The sequence below is a fragment of the Phoenix dactylifera genome, chromosome 12 (genome assembly GCF_009389715.1).
Source record: "Phoenix dactylifera cultivar Barhee BC4 chromosome 12, palm_55x_up_171113_PBpolish2nd_filt_p, whole genome shotgun sequence".
In the NCBI taxonomy this organism is placed as follows: Eukaryota; Viridiplantae; Streptophyta; class Magnoliopsida; order Arecales; family Arecaceae; genus Phoenix; species Phoenix dactylifera.
The window spans coordinates 7,785,464-7,806,258 of record NC_052403.1 but is presented as its reverse complement, the minus strand read 5'-3'; the positions used below and the strand labels follow the sequence as shown (position 1 = coordinate 7,806,258).

Sequence of the window (20,795 nt, the reverse complement as noted above, 5' to 3'; positions counted from 1 at the left end):
AGATGTGCAACTCTCCACGGCTAATTAGTGCTCCATCTTTCACCAGTGGATCAAGCAAAATGATCTGAACCTTGGCGCCAGACGAAGAGTTTAAACCTTCGGCCTTTTGGAAAATGAAAACATATCCCACTTTTTTTTTTCTTTGCCTGATTTGAGCACCCTCACCAACGATCTCGCCAGTCAGATATATCACAAGCGTAATAGATCAGACGAGCCATCTAACGACCCGCATATGCAGGCCTATGCAGAAAATAAAAATAAATGATTCGAATATGATAATATTAAACCTGGCGGCCTGATTTCATCATATCACCATCATCACAGCTTGCACGATTATCCGGGTAACAAAAGCAGCATCCAATCACTCATTCCGCTGCTCCTTCCATCTTAATCAAGCTGTCATATATATGGATCTGAGACAGGCTGGCAGTAAAGACGCGCCAACCGTTTGTCTCGCCTAGAATGTACCTGGTGAGTCAATACTTTAAACATCCATATACACCCCAGCCCACAAGAGCAAATGAACTCCAAAAATCATAATTGAGGGAACGGCGGCAATTCATCAAAATACTCCCCTCCAACATGACTAAAGCGCATACATATCACACGACTGGAACTGGAAATCATGTCGGAGATCATGCTAAACAAACATAACAGAGAACCACCCATCCTGCCTGCTGTAAATACTTATGGGGCAAAAAAAAATGGCGGTATCAACGGGAAAATAGGGCATGGGCAGACTAGAGTGCATGGACTCAAACCAGATTTTAACATTACATTCCCACACTTTGCGCTGTATCCATGACCACACAATTTAATAGAGAACCAAAAAAAGTTTCCACTATTACCCACGGAGAAGGATCACGGGAGGCAAAGCTGTGAGCTCTATCCCTTGGTCTTCAAAGGTGTGTACCAAAAACACTGCACCCTACTTGATGTACTGGGAGAGCCACTTGAAGCCTTCACCGTAGCCCATCTTCCTCACGATGCTGCACATGAAGACCTCAAGGGGGCGCACGTTGGAGTCGCCGAGGTTAACCTTGCCCTTGCCGGTAGTAAAATTGCTAAGGCCCAGGTGGAAGCGCAGCTCATCCTCGGATGCAGCATATGGGATGTCAATCTTGTTCCCGAGAATGAGGAATGGGACATTTGCCAGGGCATCATCCGAGAGAAGTGCATCCAGCTCCTTCTTTGACTCTGCAAGCCTCTCCTTGTCAAAGGCATCAACTAGGTATACCACCGCATCCACCTGTTAGTGGAACAATTTAGCATCATAAACCTTTCCAACATATATGAACCTTCTCAAACCTAAACAATGGCAAAACCTGTGGTCATCAGCACAAGAGTCAAAGCAGAAGAAACAACAATTGCAAGCAGTCAGACAAGACACCTCAAGAACACAGAAAATTCATAGCATCAGCATCTATGAAAATCTAGGCAATAACAAGGCAGACGTGAAGACCAGCTTAAGGTAACAATTGGAAGTAACATCACGGAAATATAACATGAGAAACTATAAGCATAAGCCTAGCTCGAAAGATTGGTGAGCGAAGTAAACGTTTGAATGCATCATTAAACCTGCAGCAAAATGCAGGGGCACAAATGGATGAAGTGGCATGGCACAAGTTCCAAAATGCATATGAGCATGCAGAATCACAGCAATTGGTTTGAATTACATTTGAGTTGATCATGCGTCTGTGACAGATGCCCAACCCTCATGTGCTGAAAAACAAAGTTCCTAACTGGAAACTGGTCTTATAGAGTGTCAGATATTATTTAATAGACATATTATCAACTTATCACCATGTGCTGAAAAACAAAGTTCCTGACTGGAACTGCATCGCATTCCATGCTTGCATTGCTACCTGTACCACCACAGTCTGATTTTAGGAAGCAGATGGACTCAGGAGACATTAATTATTCTATTTTGAAGAAATGTTGTGTGAATTTGAGGAAAGAGGGAGCGAAAACCAACACATGCTAAACTTTTCTTAGCACTATAACAAGAGGCATCTCACACGCATATGTGATATCCCTTGCTATAAATAATATGAAGATTTTCTTGCCAATAAATTCTCCATAGAGAAAAGATGTCAACTGAAGTGGAAGGTCTCAGTTGAAAGTGATAAAACTTAGGTCTTGAATGATTTGTAGTATGGTGAACAAAAATACCGAGAATTATAGAGAGAAATGACTCCTAAAATTCGTTTGTCACCTATAAAGGCAAGTCTAACTGTAAATTAAAATTTCCACTCTGGAGGAAAAACATGGACCAGCAGCAAGTTCATAACCTGAACTAGTGAATAAGGGGGAAGCCGAAAGGTGAAAATCATTAAATGAATTTGCAAGTCGAGGCCTGCAACTTAAACTACTATAAACAAGGTTAATAGGTTCAATTGATATATAAAAATCTCTGTCTAAAGGGGGGCACATAATGATATCCAACATAGTTGCTTGAGTTGAAACTGTCAAAGCGAGAAAATCCAGAACCAAAATTTGACCCAACCAAAACCATATCTACATTTCTCAGACATATCCCTGCAATAAGATAAAAGATAAGCAACAGAAACAGAAATTGCAAACAAAAGCACCCCCGAGGAAGGAAGTAAAACTGTAACAGGATATCAAGAAAATGAGAGGTCAGATAATTTCAGCCACACCTACTTTAAGGGAGGGAGGGAGGGGGGGAGGGGTATTCTTTCTTATTTCAGTCACAGTCTATTTAGACCTAAAAGGAGGAAGAGGAGGAGGCCAAAAGAACAATAATAAGTCTAATGCCAGCAGTATCCTTTCCTCAACTGCAGTATTAATTGAAACAAAATAAGAATATCTTTTATTAGTCAAATGAGCTCAGTTACATATATAAGGAGAAAATAAGATGGCACATAGATATTCAACATGCATTTTATTCACAGTGGTACAGGAAGACAAGAAATTTGGTGTAATTCCAAAATAAAGAAAAAAAAGAAAGAAACCAGGAAAGTTGCAAAGTTGGAAATAAAGTTCTCATGAGTTAAATTTTCTAGTTCGTGCCTGCTCCAGACTTCTGTTGAACCACAATATGGAATAAATATAGCACTCCTCCAAAAATGAATTGAAGTGACCACCCTTCTACTACACAAGGGAACACCCGATTAGGTGCCGGAGCATATCTCGCAGCAGCCTTTGACTTTTCAGTCAGGATGAGTGGAAAAAGGGTCGGTGGTGTCAGTTTCCAAAATACCCCATCTTAGGGTACTTAATCCCCTCCGAAGAGAAGATAATCCCAAGTCCTTGAAAAACTATGACCAAGTTGCATCATTCAAGTACAAATTTGGACCTAGCATATTTCATGAATACTTGTCCAAATACAGATGCAACCACCACATGTCAAAGTATAAAAATGACAAACTGCAATTTTCTGGGTTTACAAATCCAAAACACATGAAATAAGTAACAAAAAAATATTCCAAGAACCTCCACCAAAGGTCCCTATCATGATTAAAAAGTTGAACTTGCTGCGATTAAGATTGGGCCTATACCACTCCATGGACCATCAGCAACGGGTTTCCTTCTATTGACAAGTCAGAGCCCAAAACAATCCACTGGGCAGACCAGCATTCTTAAACTAAATACCCATTCATGTTCAGGAGACCATACATACTCAAATTAAGAAAAGGCAAAAGAAAAAAGAAAACGGTGATGGCTCTATCCTTGTCAAAAATCAAAGCAACAATCACATAGGCTACTTGATAAAAAAGGGAAAGATCCAGAAAACTGCCAAGAAAGTAGAACCTACACAAGGGAATACCCGATTAGGTGCCGGAGCATATCTCGCAGCAGCTTTTGACTTTTCAGTCAGGATGAGTGGAAAAAGGGTCGGTGGTGTCAGTTTCCAAAATACCCCATCTTAGGGTACTTAATCCCCTCCGAAGAGAAGATAATCCCAAGTCCTTGAAAAACTATGACCAAGTTGCATCATTCAAGTACAAATTTGGACCTAGCATATTTCATGAATACTTGTCCAAATACAGATGCAACCACCACATGTCAAAGTATAAAAATGACAAACTGCAATTTTCTGGGTTTACAAATCCAAAACACATGAAATAAGTAACAAAAAAATATTCCAAGAACCTCCACCAAAGGTCCCTATCATGATTAAAAAGTTGAACTTGCTGCGATTAAGATTGGGCCTATACCACTCCATGGACCATCAGCAACGGGTTTCCTTCTATTGACAAGTCAGAGCCCAAAACAATCCACTGGGCAGACCAGCATTCTTAAACTAAATACCCATTCATGTTCAGGAGACCATACATACTCAAATTAAGAAAAGGCAAAAGAAAAAAGAAAACGGTGATGGCTCTATCCTTGTCAAAAATCAAAGCAACAATCACATAGGCTACTTGATAAAAAAGGGAAAGATCCAGAAAACTGCCAAGAAAGTAGAACCTACACAAGGGAATACCCGATTAGGTGCCGGAGCATATCTCGCAGCAGCCTTTGACTTTTCAGTCAGGATGAGTGGAAAAAGGGTCGGTGGTGTCAGTTTCCAAAATACCCCATCTTAGGGTACTTAATCCCCTCCGAAGAGAAGATAATCCCAAGTCCTTGAAAAACTATGACCAAGTTGCATCATTCAAGTACAAATTTGGACCTAGCATATTTCATGAATACTTGTCCAAATACAGATGCAACCACCACATGTCAAAGTATAAAAATGACAAACTGCAATTTTCTGGGTTTACAAATCCAAAACACATGAAATAAGTAACAAAAAAATATTCCAAGAACCTCCACCAAAGGTCCCTATCATGATTAAAAAGTTGAACTTGCTGCGATTAAGATTGGGCCTATACCATTCCATGGACCATCAGCAACGGGTTTCTTTCTATTGACAAGTCAGAGCCCAAAACAATCCACTGGGCAGACCAGCATTCTTAAACTAAATACCCATTCATGTTCAGGAGACCATACATACTCAAATTAAGAAAAGGCAAAAGAAAAAAAGAAAACGGTGATGGCTCTATCCTTGTCAAAAATCAAAGCAACAATCACATAGGCTACTTGATAAAAAAGGGAAAGATCCAGAAAACTGCCAAGAAAGTAGAACCTACCGAACCATTTATGGATAAGTTTCCCCATAAAAATCAGCAACAAACAATTTCAAATTAAGAAAAAAATAAAAGAAGAATTCGACCTTGGCATAGTAATCTTTCCAGACACGGCGGGCGATCTGATGGCCTCCCAAATCAAACGCCTTGAACTTGATCTTCCCAATACTCAGTTCCTCCGACGTAGGGTACTGCGTCGGCTGGTGCTGAACCAATCTCTACTCACACACAAAATCCAACCCAATGTTACAAAACAAACCCATCATCAAAAAGGTCAAAAATCCTTAAAAATTACATAAGAAAAACAGACCAATCCATCAGACAAACAAAGAATCGGAGAGCCAAAGGCCAAAATCAAACCTCATCTTTAAGCATATGAAGCAGCGTGGTCTTCCCGGCATTATCGAGCCCAAGGAACAAGATCTTGGCCTCCTTCTGCCAAAGCCCGAGCGAGGCGAGAACGCCGTAGAACCAATCTACGATGAACATAGCTACCGGAGCCTCAATTCGCCCCCGACGTGATCGGATCGGTCGAGATCTCGCCGGAATCCGGCCGCAGGAGAACGGATCGAGCGATCGGCGTCCTTCTCAACCCTCACCCCCCGATCTGCCCGCCGCAAATAGGATCAAACCCCACCGACAGAGCACGAGATCGCGCAAACCCTAAAGAAATAGAGAGGAGGGAGAAAGATTACGCGTCCATTTTGACGACTTTGGGTATTTATAGGGGGAGGGAGCGTTGTGAACCTTGTGGTAGGTGAGCTGGATCCCGGGGACTGGATCGGCCGGTGACGGGATGGGGGGTTTGTCCGGGAGGCGTGCCGCGACGTTGGGAGGGCGACCGGTTGGTGAACCGGGAGATTCCGGTTGCCCGGCACCAACGGCTGATACGGCAGAAGCGGGAGGGATTGGTATAATCGGATGAATCTGACGCGTCCATCAAGGATCTGGCGGTCGATGGTTTTCAGATCGGTTGCCGTTTTCTGGTTGGGGATGGCTTACCAAGCCGATTTGAATACACCAGAGTGGAACCATGGACTGCTCGGCTCAAAGCATTACAAGGCATTTCAGAAAAATTAACATCCAAATGAAGTACTAAACAAGCGCATCTTCATTTAAAAAAAAGATTTGAACTCAAATTAGATAAATTGATCTAATTTCATGTAGAAGTGGCAAAAGATCCGGCCCGATCCTTTTTATGTTGAATTGAATCAAGAGTTTTTTTTAGGAAGGAACGTACATGAGTCAAATTTTTTCGAATCAGATGGTGAAGATAGTGTTTTCTATTTGGATCAACATGATTCAAATTAGATTGAGTCGTAATTAAAACTTTCTTAAATAGTTGATCTCTTTTTTAGTATTATCTATTTAAATAATTTAGAAAATCAGATAAGAATTAAAAATTAGATTCGATAGGTTAGGCTAAGTTTATTTAAGGATTAAGTTTTGAAAGATTAATTAGGTTAGAGTCAAATAGTGACATAAAATAGTCACTAGATAGGTATGGGTTGAGGTCGTGGCCTGATCGCAGGCCGTCATGACAGGTACAAGTCAACCCAAAATCCAGACCAACTTATTGTCGCCCCTAATTTTAATCAGATTAGGCTAATTTAAAGGTTTTGGTCCCTAACAAATCCATGCATCAACAAGCTAGGCATCCAATTTCACCTAGCGAAAAACTTAGTGACATTGTGGATACAAATTTAAGATTTTATAGCGATACAACCTGAGCTAGTAAATTTATGCAGAACAACTTATGCCATGTTTGTTAAAATATGGATGCAGGCCTGGTTTACATTTGTGCTTGTTAGTTCATTCATCATCTCTGTTGTCTGAGATGGACTACTGTTGCCATGATCTGTGCTTCATGCAGCACAATAAGAATGTTGAATGGAGAAGAAATGAAGGGAAGCTTTTGGAGCTACGTAAATTGCATGGCCACATAGCTCATTTTTGATATTTCGAATCGATGCGAGAGTGGAGAATGGTTAGAACCACACGAACTTAGAGCTTCACTATTCTTCGAGACGACCTCAATGTTAATCCTCGAACTATGATCTGCTTGAGATGTGGAAGATGCAATTGGCAATGTGAATGCCATGAAATAATGCCCAAGGTAGGCGTAGGAGGCCCTACAGAGGCTTGGATTACCAAAAAAATCTCAAGCATTAGCAGAGTTTGGAAGCTAACATACAAGATTACAGTTTCGATCTAGAGTTCTTATGTTCTAAACATTCCTAGTTTTTTTTTTTTCTTTTTTTTTGCTAAAAAATAGGAGGAGAGGGGAAAGAAAACCTCACCCGTGTATCAGCCCCCATTGGCCCTTTTTCCACTAGGGAATATTCGATGCGGGTAGAATTTTTGCTAATACCCTTTCCGACTCGTAGGTCATCCCACGTGTGAGTACGTCACCCCAGCACCACCTTGGTGCCAGCTGGATCAGATAGCGTTCCCATCGAGCGTGTCGAGGCGGGAGGCATACAGTTTCCAACATTTAATCGGCGTCCGTACGTTTCAAATTTGGACCACGCTGGTAGAAGTAAAGCTCCGTTCTAACTGTGCTATCACCTTGCTGGCTAACATTCCTAGCTTTCAAACTCAGCAATATATATGCACGCATCGCAACATTGGTCAGAGAACAAAGTTCAGTTTGATGCCCAACATGCAGGCATGTGCTCACTGTTTCATACCATGTGCACTACCTACATACTTACAAAACTATCAAATCAGCAGGACCACCTAAGATAAGCACTCGTGTAGCATCCAATGTTATGGGTATAAACACTACTACTGCAGTTGCACAAACACACCCATTATAATAAAACGCTAGCGTAGGTGAGAAAAGGAAATGCTGCCCGAATATCTATGAAGAGAAGAGGAAAGAGACAGAGAAGAGGATACAAAAGTATGAACAGGGTGGACAAAACTATAAGTGTGCCCTGAAGAGAACAACATAGCAAAGACAAACATCTAGATAGCCACACACAAAACAATAAATAAGCAGCCTATTATTGCATCGGAACATTACAATTTATCTCCAAATATGCTACCAAAAGAAATTTCTAACCAAAGTTCGCCATCTCAGTACTGATTCCCATACCAATGCCACACTATAGTACTGGTACGGTATGGTACAAAATCTTTTTGGCATATCGAATGTTGGTATCCCTTTCGTACTAGATACTGGTATCGAACCGATACGGTATAGAGTATAATATCCAGTTTAGTCCGGTATGGATGCAGCAGCAGCATTCTTTATGCCAAACTGTGTCAAAAAAATTTAGAGAATACAAAATTCAATGATGTTTTGGAAATAAAACAGTGGCAAACAAATGGTGCAGCTTTTCTTTCCAAACTGGCAGCAGGAGCATTTCCATAATAAGTAGGGCACCAATCTTTTCACTTGAGGGGGAAAACAACTGGCTCCTGACATAGCCTAAAATATTCGAGAAAGCCACCTCTAGATAATTATGTTGCCTATCATAATGTTTAGACTGTAACTGGTTCAGAAGAAGGAGATACATCAGCATTAACATGCCGAAAAGGATGCTGACTGTTAATAGAATATTGCCTCCAGTGGTTTATAAATCCAATATCTAATAGAGCTAAAAATTTATACAACTCCATAATAGAAAATATGCTGGCCAACATGAGGAAAAAGATTTAATACGAGATGTTGCCAAGCAATGATCCGGAATTTGCAGAAAATAGGATGTTTAAAAGAAAAGGTACAAGTGCATAAGAAATGGTATCACGAGCTAAGACCTCCTCACTTGTGTGCGCACACGCGCGTGCGTGAAAGAGAGAGAGAGAGAGAGAGAGAGAGAGAGTTTTGCAGATTATACTACAGAAGGGCACTGATAGGCAATAGCACAAAGTTGAAGGCATGATAGATGGGAATTTACCTAAGAAGGGAATCTTGATGGTATGGTTTGGTTTTGGTTTTGATTATGGAGTTGGTTTGGTTCTGATTTCTCTTCTCCCTTCCGTTTCCGTAGAAACATGTTGTCTAATAGATTATTTACAAGATTTCTTTTTTTTCAGAGAAAGAACGTTCATATTATAATCTGGATCCTAATACTTATCATTGAAATCGAGCAAAGCCACCCACACTGGATCATGTTTTTGCAAGTCAAGTTGCTCAATAAGAATAGCAAAATCCAGGGAACCAAAATCCCATGATCTGATATGTTTGAATTAAAGGTTGCAGATAGAATTTGATTTTAATGGATCAACCTGGACACAAGACAACAATCAGGGCAGAAATACATTCAACTGGTTTTGATTCTTGCAGCAAACATGGAATGATGGCCAGCGATTTTCCAGAGGCAGGAAAGAATTCCATGGTGATTCAAATTTTCCTAAACAGCAGAAGGCGAAGCCATTGGTTTGAGCATCTGTGACAAGCTGACTTGTCTCATGCCTGGGACCGACCTCCAAATTCAAAGACCGACCCACATATAACAATCTGCAGCTCTTAGGCGGTTGAAAGATGACACGGATGGGCAGAAAATAGCAGCAATCACATTGACTATTTTGGAGATATCTAGAACCACTCAACTTCTAATATTATGACTATCAAATACTGAACGAATTGCAGGTGGATTTTTCCTGACCACCAAAATAATGCAAAGAAAAATAGCCTATTGGTTTTTAATAATAATCATAATGACAGTGGCAACGGTAATGACGAAAGGTATGCAACCGAACCTGAGAAACGAGGAAGCAGCAGAGGAAGACTATGACATGTAGCAAAATTCCAGCTCAGAAAATAAAACTGTGTTATTTCATATCTAACTGCTATGAAGGCTCATGATGATTGATGATTAGCACGCAAATACGTCAATGAGAAAACAAAATCATTCATGTTTCCAGGTTACATGGTCCAACTGTTTTGTCCTCCAAGAGAAGATAGATGCCTAGGACAACTAAACTCGGTTAACAAACCAACCAAATTGCCTGTAATCAGAACTGCAAGAAAAAAATGGCGGCAGAGATCTTTATCCGCCTATCTAAAGCTCGTCCTGGAATAAGAAAAAGTAGGAAAGAAATAAGTAAAAAATATAATAAAATGCATGTTCATCAACTGGACTAATGATAATCCAGAAAAAAACATGGAAGCAGTGGAGGGAGAAAAGAAACTGTACATGTGGCTTTTCGTTGTCCTCTTCCACATCTGATTCAGGCTTCTTCTCACTGTCTGAATCAGCATCTACATCTTCCTCAGCTTCAGAATTGTCCGCTTCCTCATCCTATCACAAAGTTTCAGAGGGCAAATTTAGAGAAATTCATAAAAATAACTAAGTGATGGAACATCAGGGCATTGGCCAGGAGCTTACATCTACATCTGAATCAACATCCTTGTCTTCCTGTTAACAGAAGCAAAAGCAAGCAGTTAGTCAATGTTATTCCTTTTGGCTGCGGGGGAATCTCATATCCAAGTTCCCCACATAATAATGATAAATGTGAACACCTTGCATCAGATCATTGACCCATTTGTCAACTTTAATGTTAAATGCACAGGAATCATAATCAACAACCCAGTAGCCTTGACAAAGATAAAGCAGCATATTTTAGTCATCTTTCGAGAAGTACAGTAAAAATGGCACCATCTATTTTCAAACCTTGAAACTCTTCCCTGCACATGTGCTAAGAAGAGGGTTGCCAACCAGTGGAACCAAGTCCCATTGGCGCACATATTCCACTCCATTAAATACAAATTTTGATCACGGATCAGACAGATCAGAAAGGAAAATCAGGCATCAACGTAACATGCTAGACACGTGAATTAGTCATGCAAGTTTCTTTGGAGAATTTACTATAACAACCTATCACATCAAGCATGGGGTTGTGACTCTCACATGACTCCCAATAAGTTTGCTCCACACATCAAATAAAAAAGTTCAAGAGCTAATTAAGATTAGCACTTCTCCAGAACTGACTTGGTTTTGGAAACATAATGGATATTCAAATTCAAGATGATTATTGTATGGAACCCGTAGAAAATTGTTATCATCTATAGAAACTGGGGAACAAAAACATTTGTGATGGCAATCATCTGCAAAATAGCATAATACTTAAAATGAAGATAACTAATGAACCAAGAAATATCCACATTAACAATCATCCTAGTTTTCAACTAATACAATTCAACTCTAAAATGTACAGGGCTAAATATGCTGGCCAGACTAACATGAAAAGAAATTATCACGTTCAAGAGTTAGTTAAGAACTTACCTCTTCTTGCTTCTTTTTCTCAGCCTCATCAAATGCTGCCTTCTCAGCCTGCAAGATATAGTGCACCAAAATTAATTAAGCTTCCATTTTTGTGAAGCGTCAATTGAAAGAAAAGTTAACAAAACACTTACATCCTTATGCTTGCCCCATGTTTCTTCAGCAAACTTCTTTGCATATTCAGGGTCATTGCAAATCAGAATGTTGTCAAACAAGGTGCCTGCTTTCACCTGGCAAATAGTAGTATCAAGTCAATATCTTGGAATAAATGAACCAATATCCACAAAAAAATAAGTTGGCGAAGTAGGTGTATACCTGCCATAACTCGATGCCAATGTATCTCAAGTTGGGATAAGCATAGATATCGGGATCATCCTTGAAATCTGCCATGAGGTGGAAGTTTATATAAAAGGGCTGAACTTTGTTCACCAAAAAATAAGGACTGAATCTTAAAAGATAGAGACTTCGAAAGCTCATAGAGGATGAAAATTACCAGGGTTGTCAATCATTGGAGCCTTCCATTTCCCCTTGTAATTAGGATTCTTAATTTTCTGCAAATATACAAGGAAAAAATAGTGAGAATTGTGCCTCCTACTCAGAAGCATTTTTGTTATTGATATCTATGTTTTTAGACCTTTGGCTTCCAAGGTCCCTTGTATTCAGGATTTGGGATGGTTGGAGCAGTCCATTCACCATCTTCTTCATCATCCCAGTCTTCCGGCTGCAGAAAACACAAATCAAGGAGTATAAAGTTGTATGATTGACCAATTTTATTTCATAATGTTTGATTCATTAAACATAAACTTTCAAACTTCAGCTAAATTCAAAACATTACCTTTTTTGCATCTGGATCAGGAATTTCCTTGGGAATGTCATCATACCCCTTCAACAACCATACAAGAAATTAGTCTAGTTTTGCCAAAAAGATAAAAATGACTAACAAATTTAGTCAATGTGGTGATCCACACTGCCAAAAGCCATTTCAACACTACCACTAGAAAGGATTCCAATTGTTCAGTTCCCAAACAAAACTAATAAAAGCAATGGGTCGAGTGCATAAGGGCTTTACTTACTCTTAAAGTAACTCAGGAGATTGGAAAAGATGTAAACAGGTAAAACTATCTGATAAGAATACTAGATAGCATCATAAAATGCCAGTACACTTGCTTACTGGTAATTACTAAATATCCATGAGAGGGAACAGGGTGGTGCAAGTAAGTAAACAACAATCCATTGTTGAAAGGATAGAAACTATGAAAATTGACTTTTGATTACTTAGAGCTGATAACCAACAGCAGGAAAATAGGCTGCAGCAACAGAAAGTGCAAAACCTTTGGGATTGCGAGAAACATCATGAAAACTTATAGGAGACACAGGATAACATACCTCTGGTTTCTTATCCTCAGGGTCAGGAATGAACTCCTTGTCATCCCAATCTTCTGGCTGTAGCTCAGCACAAAAATTCTCGTCAGCACATTGAGTAACAAAATCGTGCACGTGCAATATTTAGAATAAGTAACAAATGCATATTGCTTACCTTCTTTGCATTAGGATCTTTTATTTTTTTTGGTGGAAGAATATCCCAGTCACTGTATATACTCCCTGATTGCTTCTCATTGTTGTCAACAAGGATGCTGTATGTAGCATCCGGACGGATGATGAGAGTGTAGAGATGAGTTAGCTGATCTGTCTCGCATGGTACATCCTTCTTGATTAAGTTGTTCTTCTCATTGCGTGAAAGAATAGCATGAACCTTCTTGGTTGTGTACCCACAGATATCTGGTCCAAACATGATGCTGCAATTCACATGCACAGATGCTTGAGAAATAATTGGACTACCCGATAAAGAGAGTAAATGAGATTAGAAAATACTGTGTCAAATATAATGTATCAAACAAGTATCACTAGTAATTACCTGTATGGGGTTTCCCCACTGAATTTCTTCTGATCAACTTCACCGCTCAGCAGCTTCACATATCCACCTCCACAGTCAAGTTTCTGTTCATGCTTGACAGAGAACTGCAAAACCAAAGTCTTATCCTTGTTGCTGAACTCAGGAAACTCTGCTGAAATGGCATAGAACCTGTAGTCTTCAGCGGTCTGGATGCCTGCACACAAATAGTACAAAATGGAAAAAATCATAACCTAGCAATGGCATATATATTTTAGACCATTCTTGTCATTGGTCGAGATTTTACTATAAACGAGTGAATTAATAACTTTGTCATGATGAAAAAGAGTATTACCTTTATCCTCAGGATCGCCGTTCCACTTCCCAGACGTGTAGTTCCAGTCACCCGCCATGTTCTCATCCTTCTTCCAGTCTGATTTAACCCACCGGTTCTCCCATCCATCTTCAATTACCATCAAAAAAATTAGAAAAAATGGTATATACATCATGCAAGAATAACCATAGATTATAGTATCAGATCGGTTACAAGAGCACAAGATCGAATTCTCAGTCAGGATCCTAAAATAGTATACAAACGTATCATTCTGGGCCCATGCAATATCATAAGTCAACTCCCAGAAACTAATACTCTGAGAATTGAAAAGGAGATCCCAGCTAAGTTTGACTGCTCAAATTCACAGCTAATAATAACGCTCTGTCGACCAAATAGGACCCAGGATCAAATCCAATAAGAAATCCACCAGCTTTCATCAATTATAGTTTAAGTCACTATAAGACAAAATCTAATCAAGCACGGAGTAAGATCTATCAACTTCCAGCATCAAAGAATCCATTATCATGATGGGGAAAAAATCCCGTGCAATGCATGATGAACCATAAACCCTAACCCCAGCCAATTTACGCATAAGAAAATGCGGAACTAAAAACCTATTAATCAGATCAATTCTTGCAAAAGAGATCCGAGCAAAAGAGATCAAAAATCCCCAAGATCTAATCAAAATCACCATTTTTTAAAACGAAAAAAAATCATCAGATTCAGAACCACAAGTTCACAAGTTGACCTTTAAGACTGAAGCAGATTCAGCAACTAAGATCGCGCAAGCAAAACAATATTAAACCGTCCAGATCAACCGTAACAGATCGAGGAAACAGTAGATCGAGTCAAGAAAAACAGAAACCCTAGAATAGATCGTAATGCAACTCGCGATCTAGCAAAGTAGTCCGAAAGGAAGATCGAAGCGGATCTGGGGCCGTACCTCCAAATTTCTCCTCGAAGTAGACCTCGGCGGCAGCGATCAAGGGGAGGGCGAGCAGCGCCACCGCGATCGCGGCGGCGAGAGGCGACGTCCTTCGAATCGCCATTGCCGAATGGAGCACCAGAGAGCTCTCTCCACCACCGCCGTGAAGGCGAAAATATAAATATATAACAAAAGAAAATGGGTGCGCCCACCTCCAAGTAAACTTACCTCCGTTATACTTGCCCACTGGCCGGCCGGCATTTAATGGGAAGAAGGCCATTGAGAATATTCTATTAGAAGGTTCGATGGTGCCATTGGACGGTGACTGGAAGCGCGGTTGGCGAGTGTAGCTAAGACCGGTTTAGCAAATAAACGCGCCGGGTGGAACTTCCATCCAATGGAGTGATGACACGTATCCAAAATGACGTGTCGGCTCCGAGGGTTGAGTAAAATAAGGAAAGCTTTCTTCTTTTGTAACGTTTTTCTGGATTGTAGCGAAGGTTGCGGAGGAACATATTGGACCCTGGCTTTGGTCGCATTTACTATAGTGCCATTGATGATTTATTTGTTCGTGATGACGAGGACGAAGGAGCGAAGGACGGAGGCGATGGGGAGGAAGGCGGGAGGCGAAGACGGCACGCTTAGCCGGAGCGGCTTTACGCGGCTTAGCCGAGGCGGCGGAGCAGCGTCGGAATTGCGCTCCCAGCACTGCAGCAGGCGGGAGATAGGGGCCAGGAAGCGGGCGGCGACGGTGTCCCCACCATCGATGAACAGACATGAGAAATGAGAAGAGCCAGAAGGAGAAGATGATGACCTTCCGATCAATGGCTGCCGGAGTTCTTCGAGACGATCGAGGCGAGGGAGAGAGCGTCGACCTCATCGGCGGCTTTCTCTGGAAACGGGCTGAGAGGGCGAAGCCAATTCCAAAAAAATCCCAACCTTTGAATTATTCACCAAACTACCATCCCTTTCAGTTTCAAATCACCCACGCCGTTCCACTTATTTACTACACCAGCCACGCACATGATCAGTCGGAACCGGTTGCCGGTAGGTAAATCATTGTCGTCCACCTTGAATCGGATGGCTAGGAGAAATCGAATGATGAAATGACAAAAATGTGCCTAGGAGTACTGTAGTGACACCAGGTAAATTTCTGATATTTTTGTAAATTCACTTAAGCTCCATTCGACAAAAGATCTACCGTCAATTTATGCCACAGAAATAGGACCATGATTTTTTTCCAAATTGTAAATTAACAAGTGCATGCCTAGAAAAATATTTTTTATTATTAAAACTTGGACTATGGATCTTCAGGAAGAGTTTTATTTTATCTTGTCCTCTACTCTATCTGAGAATCATTTCTTCCTTTTTTTGGGTCTTCATCTGACGTGAGTTTAGTGGAATCTTTACCCTTTAAAGATGATAGCTTAGTTACTACTTTTTTAACTAGAGCATGTGAAAGAGCTTTCCTAGCTCAGCAACTGGATCAATTTCATTGGCTATGAACATGGGAGGGACATTTTTAGATGAGGATGATTTGTTACTAATTGATGGTAACCTTGTTTTGATTTTAGACATTTTTTCCTATCAACATTTTTAGAGTTAATTTTTCTTTTAATATGTTGCTTTCAAAATATTGATTTTGATGATAATAAAATACTTGAAAGACACTAACTTAGTAAACTTTCTTGGAAAGAGAAAGAGAAAAGTTGTAAGTTGTAATTGTGAAGAGTTGTCTCTCAAAATAGAGGAGTCAGCCTCTCTATAAGGAAGAGAAGCTTTATGGGATAAGAGTTATCTCCGGTTTGGAGAAGCCATCTTCCGGATTTGAGAATTGTATTAAGAAAATAGAAGTTGTCTCCACATTGATAGCAATCATCTCTAGTAACTAAAGGTAGAGTAGATCAAGAGGGAGTCATTTTTACCACTTCAAGAGTTGCCTTCAGGAAACTAGTGCTGAACTGGATCACTCAAGAGTCGTCTTCGATGCATTACGAGTCATCTCTAATGGTTTAGGAGCTAGCCGGCATACTCAAGGAGTCTTCTCCGATCTAAATAGCTGATCGACCATATTTTGAGGAGTCGTTTCTAGAAGGTTAGAAGTCGACACCTCGGAAATGAGCTTACTACAATCGATCAGAATTCGTCTCAAACAATCAAGGAGTCATCTTGTTTATAGAGAAGTCGTTTGACCAAAAGTTAGGAGTAGTCTACAGATCACCAAGGGTCATCTCCAGATGATCGAGCAAATTGACCAACTCAAAGAGTCGTCTCCACATATCTTAAGAGACATCCTCGGCAATTCAAAAAATCAAATTCAAAAACTTAGAAATAATTAAGAGTTAGCTCCTCACTAGAAGGAGTTGCCTCCTCTTTGGTGAGCCAAATGGTATAACTACTATAAATCGCCACTTGCAAACCTCAACATTGCTCTAACGATTACAAACAATGACACTAGGATCTCCAATTTAAATACGAAGCTTCTATAACTTTAGTGTAATAGAGAATAGTCAAGAAAAAGAATAAAAAGAGCAAAAAAATACTTAAGGGTGCCAAAACCAAGAAGAGAGATGAGCAATAAGTATAGATATCCACTCCTCTTCAATAGGAAAATAATTCTTAAGGGCTTTACTTGTCGTAACTAACCTCTGAGATATTTTTCATATTGTACAAAATTCTTAACTTGACTCTAAGTTGCGAGACCCAAAGAGGGATCTCGTGAAAAAGCCTTGGCTAATGCCTTTGAAATTAGCTAGTATTGTTTGAGAGTTTTTCAGTGGACACTCTTAAATAAAGGTTAGCCATATTAGAGAAGTCGGATGGCTGTGCAATTTGAGAATTATATAGTGAAATTCTCAAGAAGATTCTTGGAGAGTGGACGTAATAGGCAGGTTGCTCTGAACCACATTAAAAAATTTCCATGTGTTCTCTTTATACTCTCTTATCTTAATCTTTGTTCATTGTTCTATTAGTTTATTTCTTGCATTATCATTCACTCCTTTGCTCAATCCTTCACTGCACTTCACCTACACAGCACATATAAGATTATCTTTATTAATTATTTTATCAAAATAATTATAGTCATTCATCAAACTTCCCACTCTTCATAAGTATTGATCATATTCATAATTTTTTTTTCTTGATAAGTTTATGAAATCTTAGTACTTTCCCTCTTGATAATAAATTTCTTATTGTTAATAAATGAATCTCTTATAATACATTATCTAGTATTATAATAGCCGGTTTTAATGTTAATAATCATTTATATCATTTTTTAACTATACATTATTTAAAATCTTAATATTTTTTACATCAATTTTTTTCTAAAAGAAATTGTATAGTCTAAGAACTAATATTTTTACACTATATTGTATTTCAAGAATAGTTGAAAAAGGTAAAAATTATACCACATGCATTTGTGCAGGTTATATCTGGTCGATAGAGTTGCATGTGGGTTATATTTCTAATTTTTTGATTGTATTTTCTTAAGAGTGGAACCAAAAGTATTTTGACTAAAAAACTTGAGAGATGGATCCAATATAAAACATGCCTCTTTTATTTAATAATACACACATGCGCTTTGTGGTCTCTCTCGTATGCACATTCAAATGCAATCAAAAAAAATTGGCAACAGAAAATGTTGGAGTATTTTTTAAAAAAACTGAATATATTATTTTTATATTATTTAAGTTTTTCCATCATCTAATATGTGAAACTAAGAATGCATTTGGCATCTTTGTTATGTTTCTTTTTAAAGAAAATTTAAATATAGAAAATTTGCTCCTTATTTTTCTAAATTTTTGACAATGATAACATATTTGGCAGTCATTGTTGTTTTTAGTTTTCATGACAAAAGAAAAAAAGAAGCATGTTTGGTAAGCCAAAGAAAATCTTTTTGCAATGTATTTTCAATGGTAGATATGCATGCAACTACAAGCAATCATCATGTAGAGGATATGTAAAATTAAGAGGAGTCTTGTTGGGGTGGGAGGGGAGGAGGTTAGGGATTGGAGGATGCGATGAATGCAGGTGGGTAGAAGAGGCAGAATGCAAGGGATAGAGGGACGATCTTGTTGGTGAAGCGAATGGTGGCGGAGGCACCAAGATAGTAGTTACTAAGGGCCAAAGAGAAAAATAAATTATAAAAGTTCGGGCTAGATTTTATTTCACATTTCAAAATATTATTTTAAAAAATAGTGGAAGTAAAAAAATTTTACTTCCACTTTTTCCATGTATTATGGAAGCTACTTTTAAAAAAAAAAAAAATAAGAGAGCTAAACATCGTTCTTGCACCAGATTTTTGAATTTTCACTTTTAAAAATAAAAAATAGGAAAAAAAGTGATATCAAACAACGCCTATATTTTCTTAAAAACTCTAGATTTTGATAACTTTTTCTCAAGCTACCAAGGATACCGTGAGCCTAATTTTCAAGAAAAATGCTAACCTTGCTTCATAAAATCTGGATGTAGTTCAGTTTCTCCTTGAACTATATGTAGTTTTCACCCGAAAAAATGAATTATATCTATATTTAGCATCTACGACTTAACGAGTTCAATAGGTACAAAAAGTACGAGCCTTCTTAGCTAAATCCTATACTACTATAGTCCATCATTCAAGACATTACTTCACGCATTGGCTTGTTTGGGCCTCCTTCATTAAATGCTTCAAATCTTGTCAAATAATATCAAGGCATGTTATTCCTTCTAATGAAAAAAAAGAATGCTTATTAATTTGACATGGATATAGCTAGAATACTAGGGCATTTAATTGAATTCTCACCTAGCTTGGTGTATAGATTCCTTGTACGGTGCCTATAAACATCATTTCCTCCCTTTTGGGAGTACATCTTATGAATCTTTTTAGTGGATATGCCAACAATCTTCTACATGGAGAGAAAACACTAAAAACTATGCTGCCATATTTGAGAAAGATGATGCCACTCCTTGCCAAATTTTTTGTCTTCACGTCCATCGATCCAATCTCTTATAAATAATTTAATTGACTTAGCAGTAGGGATATCAATTGAAGTGGGTTAGGTTATATACGAATTGGATAAGAAAATTCTAAATTTATTTGTGAATTATTTAATAAACAAGTCGGAATTTGAAACTTGAACCCACCCTATTTGATAGATAGGTAAGTTGCTTAGCTTGCTTAACCCGACTTAACTTGATTATTAAACTGGTTAAAGGGGTCAAGGGATAAGAATCTGAATCTGATCCGAATACTAAACAGTCTAATTGGCTCGGCCTATTTATGACCTAGAATTTGTTTAGTCCAGATCATTAGTCGGGTTGACGAGTCAGGTTATATTTTGTCAGCTCTACTCAGCATGATTTTTATCCCTCCAGTCACAAGCCTCTCGTCACATTTTCTTTTTATAAAATAATTATAGAACATGCTTTTCATATAGGTAGCAATCTAAAGTTACACATCACTCAAGAAGGTAGGCATGTAGTGATTTTTAAATGTCACCAAAATGGGATGAGATGATGAGGAATTCAATTAGCCTTCACCATACCATATATTATACAATCCAATGCATATATTTGAATAAATTACTTTATATTTGATTTTGTATTTCTATGTGCCTTATGCATTTATCGTATATTTGGTGATTATAATAATGCCGCTTATCATAATCAAGAAACAAAAGCCAATCTAGTTTATGGCCTATAAACAAAAACCTCATGTTTAAAACCAACATATGCCAATCTAGTTTTAACATCAAATGCAAGAAAAGGATGAAATATATATGTGTTGGTCGTATAGAAAATATTCCATATATTTTTGTAAAAGATTTGGAGACATGTAATTGTCGGCGTGCGCTGTCAAATGACGACAAAATTACCATCTAGAAGGTTCAAAATGCTCCGTTATATTTCAAAAATTTATCAAAACAAACATGTGCACAATAAAATATAAACCACAAAACAACTCATGCTATTGCTATGATTCTTCACGCTAAGTGTATCTACATAGGAATTTTGTTAAAACAAAAATCTGCGTGCATATAAATTGATATTTGAGCATGCCAAGCCTTCCGTTATTATAAGATCCAGTGCAAGCCATGCAATTCAAGGGAAAAATAAGCTCATATTCAAACTTTAAGTGGATTATTGCAAGCAACAACAATTATGGTTTTAAAAACATTTATGAAAAATGTGCTTGAAGAACGAATTTAATTTTCCAAATATGAGAAACATGCAAAATGAAAAAATTAAAAAAATCATAAGCATGCAAGCAAGCAAGCAAAAAAAAAATTCACCATAGGTCCCCAAAAATTTCCCACCTGGTTTTCTTATCGCGCCAAAG

At 38.6% G+C, this 20,795-nt stretch overlaps 2 protein-coding genes across 2 annotated transcripts; both read right to left on the bottom strand.

The window, feature by feature from the left end:
• Positions 1 to 521: 521 nt before the first annotated feature.
• LOC103712657 (GTP-binding protein SAR1A-like) lies at positions 522 to 5,877 on the bottom strand. The gene is made up of 3 exons (XM_008799240.4): positions 5,457 to 5,877; positions 5,183 to 5,314; positions 522 to 1,249 (listed from the first exon to the last, which is right to left on the bottom strand). Exons 1-3 carry the CDS (start codon positions 5,583 to 5,585, stop codon positions 929 to 931), a joined length of 582 nt encoding a protein of 193 aa, XP_008797462.1. The 5' UTR covers positions 5,586 to 5,877; the 3' UTR covers positions 522 to 928.
• Positions 5,878 to 9,853: 3,976 nt separating this feature from the next.
• Positions 9,854 to 14,656, bottom strand: LOC103712656 (calreticulin-like). The gene is made up of 14 exons (XM_008799239.4): positions 14,498 to 14,656; positions 13,576 to 13,683; positions 13,245 to 13,437; positions 12,867 to 13,125; positions 12,716 to 12,772; positions 12,165 to 12,212; positions 11,964 to 12,050; positions 11,823 to 11,880; positions 11,645 to 11,712; positions 11,464 to 11,559; positions 11,333 to 11,380; positions 10,436 to 10,465; positions 10,244 to 10,348; positions 9,854 to 10,120 (listed from the first exon to the last, which is right to left on the bottom strand). The coding sequence occupies exons 1-14, from the start codon at positions 14,601 to 14,603 to the stop codon at positions 10,109 to 10,111; spliced, it is 1,275 nt and encodes a 424-aa protein (XP_008797461.2). The 5' UTR covers positions 14,604 to 14,656; the 3' UTR covers positions 9,854 to 10,108.
• Positions 14,657 to 20,795: the final 6,139 nt, after the last annotated feature.